The sequence below is a fragment of the Dromaius novaehollandiae genome, chromosome 2, assembly GCF_036370855.1.
Source record: "Dromaius novaehollandiae isolate bDroNov1 chromosome 2, bDroNov1.hap1, whole genome shotgun sequence".
Lineage (NCBI taxonomy): Eukaryota > Metazoa > Chordata > Aves > Casuariiformes > Dromaiidae > Dromaius > Dromaius novaehollandiae.
In genome coordinates this window covers 8206056-8224976 of record NC_088099.1, presented here as the reverse complement: position 1 = coordinate 8224976, position 18921 = coordinate 8206056, and the positions used below count along the sequence as shown (strand labels likewise).

The 18921-nt window shown below is 38.4% G+C and overlaps 1 protein-coding gene across 11 annotated transcripts in view; it reads left to right on the top strand.

The window, feature by feature from the left end:
* The window catches only part of KMT2C (lysine methyltransferase 2C), a 204034-nt gene that overhangs the window by 128180 nt on the left and 56933 nt on the right, over positions 1–18921 (top strand). For 10 of the 11 annotated variants that reach the window (XM_064505735.1, XM_064505727.1, XM_064505732.1 and 7 more), the window contains 8 exons: positions 965–1081; positions 5036–5137; positions 5319–5423; positions 6573–6754; positions 7512–7676; positions 8312–8421; positions 14195–14260; positions 15733–15945. In XM_064505735.1, the coding sequence (XP_064361805.1) occupies positions 965–1081; positions 5036–5137; positions 5319–5423; positions 6573–6754; positions 7512–7676; positions 8312–8421; positions 14195–14260; positions 15733–15945 (1060 nt within the window). The remainder of the gene's footprint in view (positions 1–964; positions 1082–5035; positions 5138–5318; positions 5424–6572; positions 6755–7511; positions 7677–8311; positions 8422–14194; positions 14261–15732; positions 15946–18921) is intronic. The other variant, XM_064505733.1, reaches the window with a different exon arrangement.

Here is an 18921-nt window from a genome sequence, read left to right as displayed (position 1 = left end):
GCTTCTGAAACCAGTGTACTCTGCGCAGAGGCATATGACATACTAGCCAGGACTCAATTAGGAACGTTGTCAACATGGTCCTTCCCTCTCGGGAAGTGATTAGGGAGTTGTTCTTACAGTTTCTGTTTAGTTCATTTTGAAATTTAAAAATAATCATGAAATTTGAACTAAGTCAAAGTAATAATATCAGGTTATTATTACTGAAAAACCGTATTTGGTTTTCCGTACTTTATGAGTACTCCAGAGTATACAAGCACTGCAACTGTGTGTCTGCATATAAAAGGAGGAAGGGGCAAAAAAGAAGCTTCCTAGAAAGAAGTGGATAATTTATAAGAAAAACATAACTTTAGGAGTATATGAGGTGTTGCTCTGAGGTTAATCAATATAATGAGTAGAAAAAGTTCTCTCTGTACCTGCTGGATTAAAGAGTTTGGTGGAGCCAGGTCTTGCTTTTCTTTGGGAGCAGAATCAAATCCTAATGACTTCTAATGTTTGTTTGCTATTCATACCATAAGAAAAGTAGCTATGATTACAACTAGCCAAGTGTCCAGACCGTATTCAGAATTCCCATAACTGTCTGAGATAAATGTTCACAAAAAAAAAAAAAAAAGACAAATCGTATGACAGAGAACATTTATTTTGGATACTTTGCCATTGTCGAAAAAAAGTATTTCCTTATTTCCAGTTGTTCCTGAACTGAGAATAAACATTACTGGTTTTGGCTGCTTTTTCACTGATGATAGAGGTGATCATTTTATGTCATGTAAATAGTTACAGAAGTTAAAGGTGTTTTGCAGCAATTTATGCAGTAACTTAATGACTCTGGCCTAGTGTGCCCATATTCACTTGAAATCATAGGGTGGTTTTTTATTTCTATTTTTCCCTAGATGCATTGAACAAGCTTGAATCCCGTATAACAAAAAGCCTTTAGGTTGCATTTAAATTGTTATCTTATATTGAATAGGGCCGTGGATCAGGATTCCCAGGGAAGCGGAGGCCACGTGGTGCAGGTCTTTCAGGAAGAGGTGGCAGAGGTAGATCAAAACTGAAAAATGGAGTTGGGACTGTAGTCATTCCAGGGGTAAGAACATTTATTTTTAAGTCATATTGTAGCCTGCTAATGTAATATAATTTTATTCAGCTATAATTATGTTATTAAAATGCTGTGTAAAATCAAAGAACACTAAAAAGTAGAGGTATTTGATAAAACCTGGTTGTTATTAAAAGTATTAGTAGTTAAGAACTAGAATACAGTTTGTAGCTGAATAGACCTGATGCGATTTTACACTGCCATTGCCACTTAAAGGGACAACTCTGTTGTGACTCTTGGAGTACTCCTTCCGTTTCCACAAGGGGAGAACGTGCTGATTAAAGGCAGCATTCACTGGAAAAGAAGAGGGGAGAGCAAGACTTATGCATACAAATGTAGCAGCAGCCTTAGCAGATCAGACCAGAGGTTTGTCTGTCCAAGGGACCAAAACTGAATGCTGAGGGAAGAGTACAAAACCAGAAGAGTCAGAGAGACTTAAGAGTTTGTGGCTTGGGGATTTGCTGAACAGAAGGGGGATGGCTTGTGCTGGAATTCTCTTCCATTAATTTGTCTATTCATTTTTTTGAACCTTTTGAAAACCAAGTAACCCTTTTTGAGCCCTACAGCTTATCAGCCTGTTGGATCCAAAATTTCTTCCATTGTTTTAAATCACTGCCTGCTGGTTTCCTTGGCTGCTCCTTAGTGCTCTTACAGAAGAGATAGTGGAGAGTTGTTTTTTTTTTTTTTTTATCACCTCCTCCATGCCTCTCTTGATTTTTATAGATCTCTGTCACTTCTCCTTCTTTTCCTTTCACTCTGTCTGTGCTAGACTGAAGAATCCTAGTATTTTTAGTTGTTCCTTGTATGCAAGCCTTTCCATATTTTTGATCATACTTGTCAGTTGTTTTGCCATGTTCATTATTTTAGTTTATCTGTGTTGACTTTCATCTGCCATTTTACTGCACAGCACTCTTTTGTGAAGTTCTTCTGTGGTTCTTCTGCAGTTCTTCACAGTTGCCTTTCATTTTTTATTGCTCTGAATAGCTTAATATTGTTGGCAGTCTTTGTCACCTTGCTGCTCTTTTGATTTTCTGGTTTGTATGTAAGCATGTTGAACAGCACAGCCTGTTAGCACACATCCTGTCAGGATTTCACTGTTCTTCCACAAAGAAAACTGATACTTTATTCTGCTTTTTATTTCCTATCTTGTATCAATGTAAGGACCATCCCTGTGATTGTGTCAGCTTACCTTTTCTTAAGAAGCATTAGTGAAGGAGTTTGCCAAAAGAATTTGGTAATTAAGTAGATTATATCAGTCCGATCTCCCTGTCCACAGGCTTGCTGACTCCTTCAGAGAACGGTAATAGAGCTGTGGGGAACAATTTACCCTCACTAAAGCTGTCTTGACTCTTTAAAAAAATACATATCAATATGACTGCAAGTGCATTGTTACGATCAGATGTCAGATATACTGTAGGATGGTACACAGTGCTCTGGATTCTCCCCAGAAAACTTTGAGAAAATGGTAGCCGCATTTGCCGTCTTCCATTCCTACAGCACTGAAGTGATTTGCAGCAAATAGTTGCTCATTGCAAGTAATAGTTCAGCTATTTCATACTTGAAGTCCTTTTAAAACTCTTAAATATCATAATAACCTGATCTGCTCTGTGTAAGGAGTGATTTTGGTATGAAAAACTGGCAAACGTGCATTGCAAAAAACACATTTTTTTCAGAGATGGACTTCTTGTCTCCAAACACACCTTTTCTGGTTTGATTATCAGTCAGCCCTGCAGATTTTGACAGGCTTCCTGTTTCTGATGTGTTCAGAAGGGAATTTGTTCATTTTTATGTCTTCATCAAATCACTTCTCAGACTCTTTAGAACTGCTTTATTGTGCTTTTACTTATAATCTGGTGGAGTTTATATAGCCTTGTGCCACTTTTTGCTTGCTGTGTAATAATCTCTCTGAATATTCTGCAGGTATTTGCGATCTGGGAAAGGAACAGCTGTCTATATTTTTGTTCACTTTTAAAGCTTTGGGTGGTCAAGGTGCATGAGCAAATAAGTAATTTTAAACATGCAGGATGAATTCCACTAAGGCTAGTCTTAAGTACCTTATTGAATTAGAGGCGTTCACGTAGTTATTCTGATGTTACAAAGCACAAATTTGTATTTCAGGAGAAGCCAGGTTTTATAGAACAAACTCCTCAAGAATTTTGTAACTGAAAAGAGAACATTCACCCCCTTTCTAGTGGAGTTCAGTAAATTGGTGTAAATCAAAATGGCAATCACTCTGCACCAGTTCCTGTAGGAATCTGATCTTATCACTAGTAAAATAAATGACAGGTTTTCTGTTGCAGACTTCTAGAGCAGAGATATGGCTGTCTTGTGATAAAGCAGAGGAAGGTAGCAATGCAAAGAAATCAGCCTTTTGCAAGACAAATGGTTGAAATAGTGTAAGCAGGCTGTATTTTCAGCCCCTTTGCACAGACAGATTCTTACTCAACATGGAATCGTGACCAGTGAACAACTACACAGACTTGGACATTTCTTGGTACATCTTTGGGGAGATGGGAGCGGAGGTGGTAATAGATTAACCTCAGCAGGGTCGTGGCTGGGGTTACGGTAGCGTCAAAATTCAGCAATTCTGTGCTTCAAAGTCTGCTTTCTCATATATGCAAACAACTCCAAGAACTTTGCTTCATTAAGCCTCTTAAAGCGTTTCAGGTGTTTTTTGATTAGCTGGTTTGTTACATCTGCTGTGCTCTCAACCACACAGTAATTAAAAGACCTTAACAGTATATACTAAACTCCCTTTTCAGCTGTTTCTCAGTAAATGCTGATTTACAGCAACAGTGTATCAAAAGGATTCCTGGTAGCTGTTGTACCAGTATTTACATTTATCTCAGAGTGATGTTTGGACTTGTAAGATATTTAAATTATTGTGTAAGCAAAACTAATTATGTAAGATTTAAGACTTAAGCTGTATTTAAAGTAATCCACATTTATAAAATTAAAGCAGCTGGGAAAACAAAGTTACGTTTCTCTATCATTCATTTGTTCTTTTTTGGAGACCTGTGTGCTCTTAGCTTAACAAACTTTCATGGCCACTATTGGTTCAGAGAGTAAATGACGAGGTCTGATAATTTCAGTTCATGGAACATTCTTCATAGCAAGTTTTGCATGAAAGTCAGAACACAGTTTAAGTAGTCATTAATGCTTTCATGTAAATCTCCCAAAGTCACTACACAACCCCCTTTTTCCCCCTTCTTTTTTCTTGCTGAGATGCTATATAAACATGTATAAAATAAACTCATAAAGGCCGGGTCAGAGTAACAATGCTGTTTCTCAAAGGGAGAACCTCTGTCCACAGTAAAAGTTGAGACCAGAACAGCAATTTCAAGTTCACAAGTCAACACCAATTTTTATACGTAACCTCAAAAAAACTTTAATTGTTGTAACTTCAGCTATTATTAGTCATTCCTTTGACTTATTTGCAACATTGACTAAACCATTTTTAAGCAATATGGGACAAGTTGCATTTGCGTGATTGCTCTTCAAGTATGTCCCTGTAATTAAGTTTTCAATTAGAATAACTTCAGTGTTTATACATAGGAGAAAGAGCAGACTGGTCACAGTAAGACAGTTGCTACTTAACAAATTTTTCCTAGACTGCCCTCTTTCCTTCCATTTGCATTTTAAAGTACATGGGATAAATATAAAGGTGAGCAAAGGGGAGAAAGAGAATGCCTCTTTAAAATGAAATAGAGACGATGCTTGCACAGTTTTGAAATATGATGTGAAGTTAATTTTGTAACTTCTGATGAAGGTAGATTGTTACAGGAGATCATATAGTACTAATAAACATTTGCGCATTCTCCTGGTTTCTTCAAAGCTTGTGTTCTCTAGTACTATTAAAAAATTAGTGTTTTTATAGATAGGTTTCAACTTGTCTGATGTCTTAGAAATTTGATGTGCATGCTATTTATGTTTTGTTTTTTATAGGTCACAACTATGGATATTTCATCTAACAAAGACGAGGAAGAAAACTCAATGCATAATACAGTTGTCCTCTTCTCTAACAGTGACAAGTTCACTCTTCATCAGGTTAGAATAATAATCTGGTTTCAGTTTTATTTGTTTCTTTGTTTTTAGTTAAAAATAAAAAGTAAATGAATGTCATTAGGAATTGCATTATGCAGTAAGCTAGTTGGACTTTACAGTTAACGTGTTTTCAGAATTTACTGTTGGGCATATGTTGAAAATCTGCTCTTTTCTGTAATTTTAGGATATGTGTGTAGTTTGTGGGAGCTTTGGCCAAGGTGCTGAGGGCAGGTTGCTTGCCTGTTCTCAATGCGGTCAGTGTTACCATCCATACTGTGTCAGTATTAAGGTGAGTGCTTTTCATGGATAAAAAATTACTTGATTACATTGTTTTCATATTGCACTTTAATAACAATATGCTGCCTTCGGTTCTGTGGTAATTAGGGGAGTCGTTAACTTGTTAGATATTCTTCAGCTAATGTGACCATTATTTGTTTGCAACTTGTGAAAGACCTTAATTAAATGTCATTTTATAGTATGCATTGCCTCAAGAGAAATTAACCTTTTTGTAATTTCACAAACATAAATAGCAGTGTTTATCCAGCAGTTGGTTAAAATAACAGTTTGAGGTATAAGTTTAAAACCTAAATACAAGGAGAATTAAAAACAAAAAATACACTGCATCTTGATTTACTAGGGGCATAAGGATTAGTTGATTCAATTTTTCTGTTGGCTGTCAGAATTGACAGCAGTTGGAGTGGTTAATTAATACATTTTACATTCATTAGTCTGGGAGAGAATGTGTGAAAATTAGATTTGAGTGGTATGAAATGACTTAGCAAGCACATAATAAGCTATTTACTGCAATATATAAACTATACACTCTTTGTTGTTCGTTACATAAGTGCATCTGTATAGAAGTGGGATTTTTTAAAACGTGTCACAGAACTTTACTTTAAAAACGCTTCCCAAAATACCATCTGCATTTTTCATGAGACTATAATTTGGTTTTGCATGTATATAGTACTGTTATATATTAAATTGCTTATTTGCTTCAGGTCACTAAAACCCCAGTACTGGTTATCAAAGATAATTTAGGAAAGATAACAGATGCAGGATTTATGATGAGCTGAATCCTGGTTTTACTACACCTGAAAAGAGCAGCAGTGTGTTCTCCTTCTTCCTTACAGCACCAGCTACTCCTGTAAGGAATAGAACTGTTCTACATGTAGACCCAGGGCAGTGTATATTCTCTGCCCTACTAGTTTATCTGCAAAAAACTGTGTTTGAGAACAGCACCTGCTATCAGCAGCTATGCACAGTTCCTTTCTGTTTAAACCTTTCCCATTTAGCGAAGCTTCAGGGAGTCTAATTGCTACACTGCTACTTGTGATAAGCACAGAACAGCATCCTGGGTTGGGCTAGCCAGACCTTAATTTATACAGTGATCACACTTCGTGGAGCAGTTTCCGAATAGTTTTCAACTTACTATCTGCAGATTACTAAAGTGGTGCTGAGTAAAGGTTGGAGGTGCCTGGAGTGCACAGTGTGTGAAGCCTGTGGGAAAGCTACAGATCCAGGAAGGCTGCTGCTTTGTGACGACTGCGACATCAGTTACCACACTTACTGCTTAGATCCGCCCCTGCAGACTGTTCCAAAAGGAGGCTGGAAGTGCAAATGGTGCGTTTGGCTCCGCTCTCAGAAATACTGACTGTTGGCCTTTTTTGTTTCTTTTGATTACTTCGCTTTATATTTGCAGTGCCAATTTGTCTGTAATAATGTTTTAATTGTAGTTAATTCAGGTATACTAAGCAAAGCAAACAAAACAGTTTCCGATTGTTTCATTCAACTTTCAATTAAATATGGGAACTGCTACCTCCAATTTATACTGTTTGTTCATGCCCAAAAAACACTTGAGTAGAGGTAGACAAAATTTTTCTTTTGAAATATTTGGCAAAAAATACCAGTTGAAACAGTTGGAAAAATTCATGGGCACTTTACCCAGTTGTCAGTTCTCAAAATAAAACCCTCTGAAAACCATTTGTTCTACCTGGGTGAAACACAAACAGAATAGACTTCTCACATGGTTACGTCTCCACATCTCACTGAAGTGAATGGCAGCTGAAATCAGGAATTCCTTTCACCTGTTGAAGTGTTACAAACATGCATTTGCCTGGTTTGGCAAATTGAAAGGACTTCCTATTTAGCAAGTTTATTTAAAAAATATCAAAAATGTTGGTCGTGTCCAAAATCTAAAGGATACATATCCATTCAAATAAAATACTTTGTTTGACCTGAAACAAGTTATTTTTTCTTCTAAAAGTAGCTACTGATCTAAAACTTAATTATTCATAGAGTTCTAAGTAAGAGCATTTTAAAGGCACAAAATAATCTTACTGTGAACTGAAAGTAATAGATCATTTTGTCTGTTCTGCAGGTGTGTTTGGTGCAGACACTGTGGAGCTACTTCTCCGGGTTTAAGATGTGAATGGCAAAATAATTACACACAGTGTGCGCCCTGTGCAAGTTTGTCTGCCTGCCCAATCTGCTATCGCACTTACAGGGATGAAGAGCTCATAATTCAATGTAGACAATGCGATCGGTAAGGAGTTCTAATATTTTACAGGGTCTTTTTTATTTTTTCCTGTTTAAGGCTCATTTTAGCTTTTTTCCCCTAATGATGTAAAAGCATAAAGATAAAAGGAGTGGTCTTGTGGTAAAAAGTAGTCTCAGAAGTCTGTCTTCTGAGTCTCAGAAGTCTCTTATTAGTTCATTCTGAGTTGTACCACAGACTTAACTATGTGACTCTGGGCAAATTAATTAATCACTCTGTGCCTCAGTTTTCTCCTCTGTAAAAATGAAATAAACTAACTTACCTCACAAGACTGTTGTTGTGAGGCTAAATCTGCATTATATTGTCTCAAGTGAGTACTTAAGATGATTGCATATAAAGGAGAAAATTATGATACTAAGCCATATATGCTTCCGGGACATCGTTTTATATTGTTTTTCTTCCTGTTAAGGGAAATAGGTAATCTGATACTGTATATACAGAATTTAACACACACCACCATAGAGGAATGCTGTATATGGAGAACCTGATTCATCGTTTCTCCCTGAAACAATTTAAATTAAACAAGTATTTCACATTTACTTGGACCATATACTGATATTTGGATCTCCTAAAACACCACATATTTCCTTTAAATTGTATTTTTTCCCCCACTTAATTTCTAGATGGATGCATGCAATCTGTCAGAACTTAAACACAGAGGAGGAAGTGGAAAACATAGCTGATATGGGTTTTGACTGTACCATTTGTAGGCCATACATACCACCAACAAACGGTAAGAAGACAATTGAAACCAATGGCAGGATTGCACACTGCAATAAATAGGTTTGGGAATGTTTTATGATTCTTTTCGCTGGTGGAGATTCGGCTCATTGTAGAACCAGGATTTTTCATGTTTGTTTTAAGGGACTTCTGGAAGCGTCCTCAGCTCATTCATACCCACTAGTGTTTGGCCATAAGGCCCTCTGTATAGCAAAAGAAAACCTAGCAGGAGGGTTTCTGGCCAAATTTGTTGACAATAGGTTGGGTAGCTGATGAAAAGCATTTGGCGCTGAAAGGGTAAAATGCTTCTCACTTTGATAGGTGGAAGGAAGAAAGGCTAGTTCTCTGAAGACCTGATACACAGAAGAATCTTAAAATCAATTCCAAACAGAAAACCTTTCTTTATCTCAGTACTTTGAAGCCCTCTAAAGCAGCAGTAGCCATAACAACAGTCCATATGAGCTTTTTTCCCCTCCTCACTCACATTTTATTAATGCCACTCCCTCAGCTTTCCCAGAACTGAAAACCAATTCTTCCCTAGCTGTGGTCATTGAAAGAATTCTCTTTTTTTTTTTTTTTTTTTTTTTCCTGTTTGGGAGTCACCAGTCTTTTGTTAGCTAAAATGCATAGTACTTTCTGATGAGCTTTGCCCTTCTCTGCACATGTTTTCATTGAATATATTTTCTTTTTATTCTATATTAAACAGTTCCACAGCATTAGTACTTCAGGAGCTGAGGTTGCTGCAGGTTTTCTCTTTGAGTGCAGCTACAGTGTCCGGTTCTGTGGGCTGGTATTGATTAATTTTGTTGTGAGTGGCCTGTCAGCAATTAGATTGGCCTGTTAGATGATTGATGGCCTAGCTACAAGGATAGTGTCCTGGATCAGTTTTCTCTGCACGTAAGCTCACTGGAGCGTCCGCTTCAGTTTGCTATTTTAACAGAGCATCGACATTTCTGCACGTTTTTAGAATAATAGCATGTGAAGTGTTCACGTTAACCCTTGGCTGTTTGGGGTATCACTAGTTTTTGAAAGTGTGCTAGGAGGAAAGTGCAAGAACTGAGAAAGTATTTCAGTAAATGTTTATATCCACCAGGAGGATGTCACTAGGAGATTGGTTTTCCTTATCAAGAGTTAAAGGTGTCATGAGGCATGTGTTTCAGAGGTCTGCCAAGAAAAGTTCTGTAGAGCATCTGTTGTCCTTTAGGCTGACGTGTCCTCATAACAGCTTGACCTTAATTGTAACTTACAGAGGTGGCCTTGGAAGTTTATAATTGATGAACTATATACAGTCATAGAACGTTTCTTAATTTCCACGGATATCACTATTAGAAGTTAGAATCACTAATGTATTTCTCCAAGTCATTTTATTTTTGAGATCTGCTTTCACAAATTTGACAAATTCAGCAAGAAAAAGGTTTGTAACTGGGAAAAACAAGAAACTTGCAGAGATACGACTTTTGTTTCTTTTGATATGTTTCTGGGGACTTGAAACAAAAAGGTCCAAGTAACAAATAATGCCTCTTCATGCCTCTTATGAGCTGGCAGAGCTACCTTTTTGAAGGTGATTAAAACCCATAATATGTGAGACAGTACAACTTCAGTAACAGCATCAGAGATATTTCAGTTCCAGGCATCAGGTGGCCCCAGAGTTGGTCCTTCTTGCACACCTTCGTAAGGTTTTGTTGCTTAGGTTTGTCTCCTAAGGAGTAGGAACCAGTTCTGCACGACCTGTGAGAGAGTTCCCAAGCTTTCTTTGCAGTTTCTTTTCACCCTTTTTTAATGAGACAAGTTTCTCTGCTTATTATTCTTTGACTCAGTATATACAATAATCTCTTTAACATGCGTGTACACTACAACAATTGCATGTCCAAATATGTCACTTGGTGCATGTTCATAAAAATACTTGCATGTACTTTTGTATAAAATATATTTTAATCTTTTGCTAATTCTTTTACAACTCACTTGAAAATTCTTAGTAATTTTTTGTTTCAAGGTCAGAATGATAAGCGTTTGATAAACTTAATGAAACAAACATTAGTTAACAGTGTACTGTTTCTTAGATATAGTATATTGTGGATTTCTTATTGAGATGCTTCTTTCTCTTTCGATTTGATGTATGACAGAGGATATTAATTTGTTCACAAGTATCATTACGGGTTTTTGAACTACTTCGTAGAAGCAGCAAGAGCTCCTCAACCTAGAATTTACCAGTACTTTGCAGGTGAAGAAATAGGTTTGTTGTTAGTAGGGAGTAAATGCCTTCTAGAATGTACATATTGAGAAAGAGCTTCCATTTTTCTCTGCTTAAGAAAACCGAAACATCTAAATTTATAAGAGCTCTTCCCTATCTCATCTTAACACCAGCTGCATATCTGATAATCTTCTGAAGTCATCTTTCTTCAGGAAACAGAAATAAAAGATAAATAGCTTTCTCTTCTTGAACATACATAAATATCCACAGCCAGAATGTAGTAAAGCTTGCTTCGGAATAGTACACCGTGAACCTGTAATGTTTAGATTCTTTTGAAATAATCATCTCTAATCAGTGTTTGTCAGGTTGTTTATCGTATGGTCTCAAGACAGAGTGTATGTCTCTCAGCACATTGCTGTGTGTTGTAGAAGAAGTTCCCTGATTTCGTTTGCTGGAGTGTTATTGTGGCCGGGTCCTAGCCACTGCTCTACGTAGCAGCAGCTTTTCCCTGGGTGCTGTAATTGCTGTGTGCGGACAGGAAGGGTGTGTGCATCTCATCTCCAGCCACGTGCTCCACGCTAGCGAATCTGGACCATCCTCCCATCACTTCTGCCTCTCTATCATTTACCCTGGTACATGGCAACTCAACTCAGTGCCCCATCTACAAACTCCATGTGTTCCTCACTTATTCCCATCCTCTCTCCATCCACATACTCCAACTTCCTTCTGCCTTGGTGCTGTTCCTCTTTCTGCAGGAGGCCCAGGTAGCAGCTCTGCCTGGCTTTCTTTAGCAGGCAGTGGAGCTGAAAAGAGGGGAGCTGCAGCAACACACAACAGCCAGTTACAACTGATGTGCTGGTAGATTTTAGTAGCCGCCTGTGTGCCTGTATTCTTCCTGTGGCTCAAATAAGCTTGTGCACAGTGGCAGTGAGGAGTTCGTATCACTTACCACTTCAGAGGTGTTTGGTCCTGCCGGTGGTATACCTACTAGGCCTGGAGCCTCTGTTTGTTGTACAGTCTTCATGGAACTGAATCAAGGTTTTCTTCATTCTAAAATTTATTCTGTGTACTTCACAAATACAGGATACAAGAGCAATGTAATAATATATATGAAAATTTTGAATTCGTAATTTTTTGGAAGGCTTATTTTAGAATCTGCTGTTACCTTCCTGCAGGTTGCTGTCTATTTACAAACAAACTCCTGCATCACAGACATAGTTATGCAAGCATCTGAAGCTATCCTGGCCTTGTCATGTTTCTGCATCAACCATTTTGCTCTGTCTCTTATGCCAAATTCATTTCTGCCTAGAACTGTTCTTTTCTGTTCCAGCCTTAAAGATTACAGCGTTCTGTCTTTTTTCACACGGTGATTTTTCTCATCCAATTTTATTCTACGCAATTTTTTTTAAAACTGACGATACAGAACTCAGTGTCATTCATCGTATTTAAGCCCTTTTAAAAATAAACATACAATTTTGGTTAAGCTTAGATTAAGAGCCTCAGAAAGTAGTGACCCCTCTTTGTTCTGTGGGTTTGGGGTTTTTTGTATCCAGTCTCTCTCTAATTTAGATCTCATATTTCTCTGTTACCCATTTTATCGATTTAATCCTTAAACTGAGCTCTAATAAGTTCCTTTTCTGGAACTCTGTTTAATACCATCTTCAAATATTGTTTGTTTGTGCAAGTTCTGTGAGTTGGTCTCTGAAGGCCTCACCTTTTGTCACTATCAGCTCGTTTATTTGCGTATTTCAACTCTCTTCAGTCTCCGGAGCTAAAATTGTTCGTAATCTGACCTGACCTAAAAGAATGCTCCGTGTTGTTTGACTTTTAATAAGGATATCAAGTTCTCACAGACAGCTATCTTCCTGAACTTTTCATGTACCTTAGGTTCCAGTTCGATAATTGCTATCTCTGATTTAAAACATCTTGTAAATTATAGCCAATTAAATGAACAGACGAAGTCTCATTCCCCTTTGAGTGTTCCTTGCAATCTGTGTTTTTTTGTTGTTTCAATTCAGTGATTTTAAATATCTTCCGTCCTACAACTTCTGTCCCATGTTCTTTTTTGTTTCCCTCCAGCTCAATGTCTCTTTCAAAATTTCATTTTCAAATTTCTTTTCTTCCTTGCCTTGTCTTTCGCCTTTTGTGTGCCATTTTTTCAATAATGCTGATAGACTGCTTCATTCATGGATTGCACAGAATAATGATTTTCTGTAGGTTATATCATGTACTTTAGTTACTCCTTACATAAAAACATTTTGCAGGTGCAGTATTGAGAGACTTTTAAGGGACTACAATTTTTAAGTGAAACTTTCACTTCCCTTCATCTTTTATATGCTTAGAAAGCATTCTCTAGAATTCAAGTCTCATATCTCCTACACGCTTGTTACGTATTTAGCTAAGAATTTAAGTGCTATTTGGAACCTTTTGTGCTTTTCCTAGTCTTGCCCCGACTCCCATATTTGCGTGTGAGATCATTATCACTAGCAGACATGGAGTTGATCTGACATGTCTGAGAAACACTGAACCTACCACACGTGCTTTGCCGCAGTGGCCTGGGCTTGTGTAGTACATTCAAATTAGATATTCTGGATACTTATCTGAGTCTTAAATTCAGCTTGGACAAGATTTCTAGGCAAAAAAGGAAAATATGTGTCAACTTGCATGAATGGTAAAACTAACCATGCCGAAATAACAGGTTTGGGGGGTTTAGTTCTGTCTCATTGTTTCTGAGATAGAAGCTTCTTACTCTCCCCATTCTTACTCTGTCTACATGAGCTCTATAAAGCTACTACTTATGTTAGAAGTCTAGTCTGCAGATCACAGGTTAATGAAGCGTGATTACAGTTACTGTAATTAAGGCAGGTGGGAAAAGCATTTCCACCTATAACAGTAGGAGCCAGCAGTGTAGGACATTTTGATTGCTGTTTGTTCGGTCACACTGCTCCAGTGCTTCCTTGAAGCCGCAAGCCATAATTTTCAAATAGAGTTTCTGCTGTTCCATTTATCAATACTCTTATCTTGGATAATTACCATATCCGACTTCAACAAGTCATTATCATCTGGTCCCAGATACTCCATCAGCCTCATTTTGCTTCTCATGTATAAGACATCTGAAAGCACAGACCCCGCTGGCATCTTGCCTGTGAAGCTGTTGGAGTGCGCAGGCCACTCCTTGAGCAAGAAAGATAGCCGTTGATGTCTGATTCACAAAGCTTTCCTGTTATTCACGCCTAGGTCAGGAAAAATTGATGTCATGACTAAGGTAGAGGTTGCTTTGCAATCCAGTAGATCCAGCATATTCATTTGCCTTTGGTCCAGCAGGAGGAAATCATCTACCATTGAATTCACTGCGGTTCCAATACCATTCTTGGCTCTAGGAAATTGGAAAACTTCAGTTACTACCAGGCTTGTTTCGCAGTCGCATCTTCTGTGACACTGAAAAGCACTTTATTTTAAAGGTGCTAGTGAATGTTGCCAGCAGGAGAAATTAGGGAGTTTAAGAGAACTATTTGAAAGAAAATCAATTGATAGTTTCAGTTTAAATCAAGTCACCATTTTTAAAAGTTGAAATGATTTTCCTTATATTTTTCAGTGCCTTCTTTGGACTGTTGTGATTCATCAGTTGGAGCTCAGATTATTTCAAAATCAAAAGAACTAGGTAAAAATGTAAATGCTTAATCTTTGATAATTTAGCATATTTTAAGGGTATATTTTTACATGAGAGAAAAATTACTTTTTCTATGATTTTGTAACACACAACAGTAACTGTCTTTCAGTTATCACAGCATGCTTTTCATTTTTTTTTCTTGTTCTCTCTTCTTTCTTTTCTGTTGCTTGCCATACCTGCACTATAATAATTACCTTAAATTATGCTATGATCCTGCAAAGGCTTCCTTGCTTGCCTTAGTACTGGCAGAGAAAACATTGTGCGGCTGAGTCAAGCATGTATACAAGCGTTTACAGGCTCGAGCTGTAGGAGGAGGACACAACTTTTCTGTATTTTTGTCTAGTTTGTGCTAGGAGATTTATAATCTTGAAAAACCTACTCAGAAGTCATTTGTTGTAATGATAATACCTAAAAGCTTCCACCGTGCCAGGATAGCTTCCATCATGTCAGGATTGTGTTCCATTTGATACTGTACAAGTGTTTTCTGAAAGAAGGTTCTCCCCTCAAATACTCAATCTCAAAAAGAGTATACAATCTTTAAAACAAAAATTCTTTTTTAATAGCAGAGAAGAAAATTGATGTTGTGAACAATTACGTTCCATAATTCTGGTTCCAAGAATCAGCTGTGTTTTGGAGTGTGGAGATGTTACATAAGAAAATATTTTTGGTTAAAGGGAACAAATGGTATGATGTTTGTGTGTTTTCAAAAGTATGTTATCAAGTCATTATTTAATTAGCCCCCAAAGGAGAAGCATCATTGCAGCCTCTTCGTTATTTGGTAACACCTTGAAAGTCACCAAACTTGGGCTTGCTGGGCCCCAGAACAGATGACTGGACAACAGCGCCTTTCTCCATGGCAAATCAAGGAACATTAAGACAAGTTTATTGGTAGGCTCAGTTGTCACGTAACAGCTTGAGGGAGGAGCAGTCTTGCAGGTCTTGGGACACTTGAGTTCTAAGCAAGATTTCCTATTTAGTCTTGAGCAGCTCACTTGACCTATCCTGTTTTTTTGTCTGTAGGGTGGATAACTTACCTGTCCCACTGAGAGTTGTGGGAGGCTAAAGTTGATTAATAATGTGAAGCTACAGTGCTAAGGGCTGTGTAAGGACCTGGACTGATAAGCAACAGGGATCCAAACTAAGACTTGCAGAGTTTATGTGAATGTCAGGTATACAGGGATACCCTGCAGGACGTCAGTTGCCATAATCAAATTATTCTTTTAATGAGTTGTTGGTGTAAGTTGTTTTGTAGCAATATACTCCCTTGTTCCTGGAAATTATAAAGCTTTAACTGTAGCGTGTAAGACAGTATCAGATATTTCTATGTTATTTATACTGAGTTCCTCACTTATGAATCAGTTCCATACATGCGATTATTAACTCTTTAAAATACAATTCATACAAATCTAAGGCTTGTAAATCAGAGTTTTATCTTGCTATTACGATTCATTTAACTTTTATAGACCCACCGAAGACATACACACAGGATGGAGTCTGCTTGACAGAATCGGGCATGTCTCAGTTACAGAGCCTAACTGTTACAGTACCTAGAAGAAAACGGACGAAACCAAAGCTTAAATTGAAGATTATAAACCAGAACAGTGTGGCTGTGCTTCAGACACCCCCAGATGCCCAGTCAGAACACTCAAGAGATGGAGAAATGGATGACAGTAGAGGTGCTCTACTTTTGGCATGTTTTCTTATATCTTGGAGTGTTGCAGTAGATACGTATATTGCATACATTCCTGAGAGTTTTTATTATATTGCTACTCACATGTTCTGTACTAAATGTTTCATGAGAATTACTTGACCAGTAATCACAGCTCGTCGTTGTCCATTTCAGGGCTTTTCTTACTGTTGTTCTGGTGGTGTCGTCCGTCCCATAAGAAACTTGCCTCTCTGAGGTTGGCAACACTGGAAGTACACGTGGCCTTTTTGTCTAATTCTTGGGTTACCTGCAGCAAATGCTGTGCGCTCGCTGAGTACAAGTGTGTTTTCAGACTCTCAGATTTAATGCAAACACTGTTTGAAAGTAGTACCGTTGGGCTCAGTAAAGCAACCTCTAGATCGTTGTAGACTCAGTATTTAAAACTAAGAGGAAAGTGAAGTAATAAGCCCTCTGGGGGAGTGTGTTTTTTTGCTGAAAGAGGTTGGCTGACCTGAGAGTCTGAGGGAAAAAAAAACTTTATTTTATTTCACAAGCAGGAAAAAAAAAGGTTTTGTTTGACCTCATCTCCAAAGCAGAATTCAAGACAAAATTGAAGTTTGGAGGCGACTTCTGGGCTGTTGCTCTGGTTGAAGTAGATGACATGATGCACAGAGCCCTCACAAAGGGTTTCAGTTCTCAGGGGAGGGTGTCAGTTCATTGCGGAGGGGCTAAAAGTGTTTGCATTGCCTTTGGGGAGGAAAGGGTCTGGACTAATACCTGCCCCCTACCCAAACAGCCCACCTATGTATAGCGGTGAGTCGATTGTAGCAGCCCTTAGGTGAGCGCCTTCCACCCCACCTCTGGACATGGAGCAAAGGTCCACGTGTCCCGGGGGCCAGCAGCACGTGCCTCCCCTGCTTCCCCCGCAGCTAAGGCAGGCCGAGCAGCCCCAGCCAGAGGGGCCTGAGACTTGGAGGCTGGAGTGGGAGAACACGCGAGTAGGAGCAGCCAGTTTCTTTGCACCTTAAATCGGCACTCTTCAACACTAGACAGCGCAGCCAGCATGGTGCAACACCGTTCTGCTGTCCTCTTTTATCCTGAGAAGTATATTGGTAGCATGAGTGCTAATCCATGGCCTGAGGAAGGGCTTACTCAAGCAGCAGGTGTGAAAGTCATTACATTAGTCAGGCAGGTGTCTGTTACAAGTGGAGCACAGGCACTGCGCCTCCCCACAATCTAAAGTGCTTTCTGTTTATGCAACATTGCCTTGTTGTTAATCAGATTAAATGTCATAAGAAGCTTTTTTTAGATACAGAGAGTGTACTTGAGATAACTGGGTAGTTTAACCATCAGCGCAGTTTCCATGTTAACTTGTTGATATAAGTATCGTTCCTGTTGTTTGATTAGCACATTCTTACTTGCCTTCTGCTGTTGACTGGAAGCGTATTTCACTTTTTTAATAGATTCCCTTTATTTGTTTAAAACCTTTAAAACAGTGAAGTAGTTGTTTTTCTTTTGTTCCCTTCAGGAGTCGTAGGGTTTGGTAGATTACCATTACACAGACTCTTGCATTTCACCCCATTATGTCTTTACTTAGTCCATCAGTTGGATTGTTGAAAGCAAAAAAGCTTTTGATTTTGATTTTAAAACATCAAGATAGAGAATTAACCACTTCCGTTGTTGTTCTTTTTCTGTGGTTAATCTTTATTTTTACAAACATGTACGTATTTCCTATTTAACTTGATTTAATTTCATCTTCTACCCAGTGGCTTTTATAAATATGCCTTTCCAACTAGATAACAAGATACATAAATGCAATAGCAAAGCATGAATGGGAGAACCAAGGCTTATACGGTCTTTCTTTAGTTTCAGTTCTGATCATCTTTCATTGCTTTTTCTTTTTTCTTTTTTTTTTTCCCCCGAGATATGCACATGTTGCACAGATTATCTTTTCATGCCTTGGGAGTCAGGGCACATTCATTTATGTGACTGTAACTGCATGGCACGTGCATGGTAGGTTGACTTGGTTTCCTGGGGGCTCCGGACATACTACATGTGCTCTGCAGAGAGCCTGTTCTCTGAACGTCTGAAATTATTGTATGGGCGTCAGGCAAAATAAAGCTATACCGCTGCTTTGATTGGAACAACATAATAATTTCAGGCAAACCTGAGAAATCCTTAGTTCTTCTCCAGAAATTTCAGAAAGAAGGACGATGTATTTGAGAAATCTTGGTTCACGGTCATTCCGTTACCATCTCACTCATACTTTATCTGATGTTCCACATAGGTTTTAAATATCCGACTGAAAATTCAGCTTGCTTCAGGAGCTTCAGCTTCAGTGGACTTAATGTGGCTCTTCTGCTACTATTTGTAGAGTACTGATGAAGAAATGGCAGCAACCGTTGTGAAGTTTAGCGTTGCGCTTACTGCTGTGCCATGTAGGAGGGCTTCAGCACTCGAGCAGGTTTTGTTTCTGCCGGGAGGGGACATGTTACAAAGGAGACTCGCCCAGGCTCTGCTCAGCCTGGGTGTTCGGGGAAGCTGCCTTTGCCAGTCCAGCAGCAGCATTGCTAGAGCTCCGGAGAGTCTCGGTCAATGCGAAATTCTGGTCAGCAGCCCAGCCTTTGAAAGCAAGAAGGGTTATTGTAGTCCTGCCGCAGTAGAAGTGGTTTGAAAGAGGCCAGTTCTGTCTGTCCTAGAAGTATAAACAGAGTACAAGGCATGTTTCATAAGCAGTGTTCCTGGCTCTTTCTTCCAGAAGTGTTTTTAGACTGTGTAGAACTACATGCCTAAATACCAAACAGAGAACCTGTTCCAGGCCCTGATTTCCAGTATCTTTCCGGGGACTAGAGTATATTTAACGAGTTTCAAAAACTTAGAGTAAAATGAAAATGTAAGGTTGTTATTGTGTTGACAATTTGAGGATATCAAAAACAATTAACTCAGTCTCTCTTCAGCACCAAAGGCTTTTATAATCCTGTCATACTTACGTCTGTGTTCTACC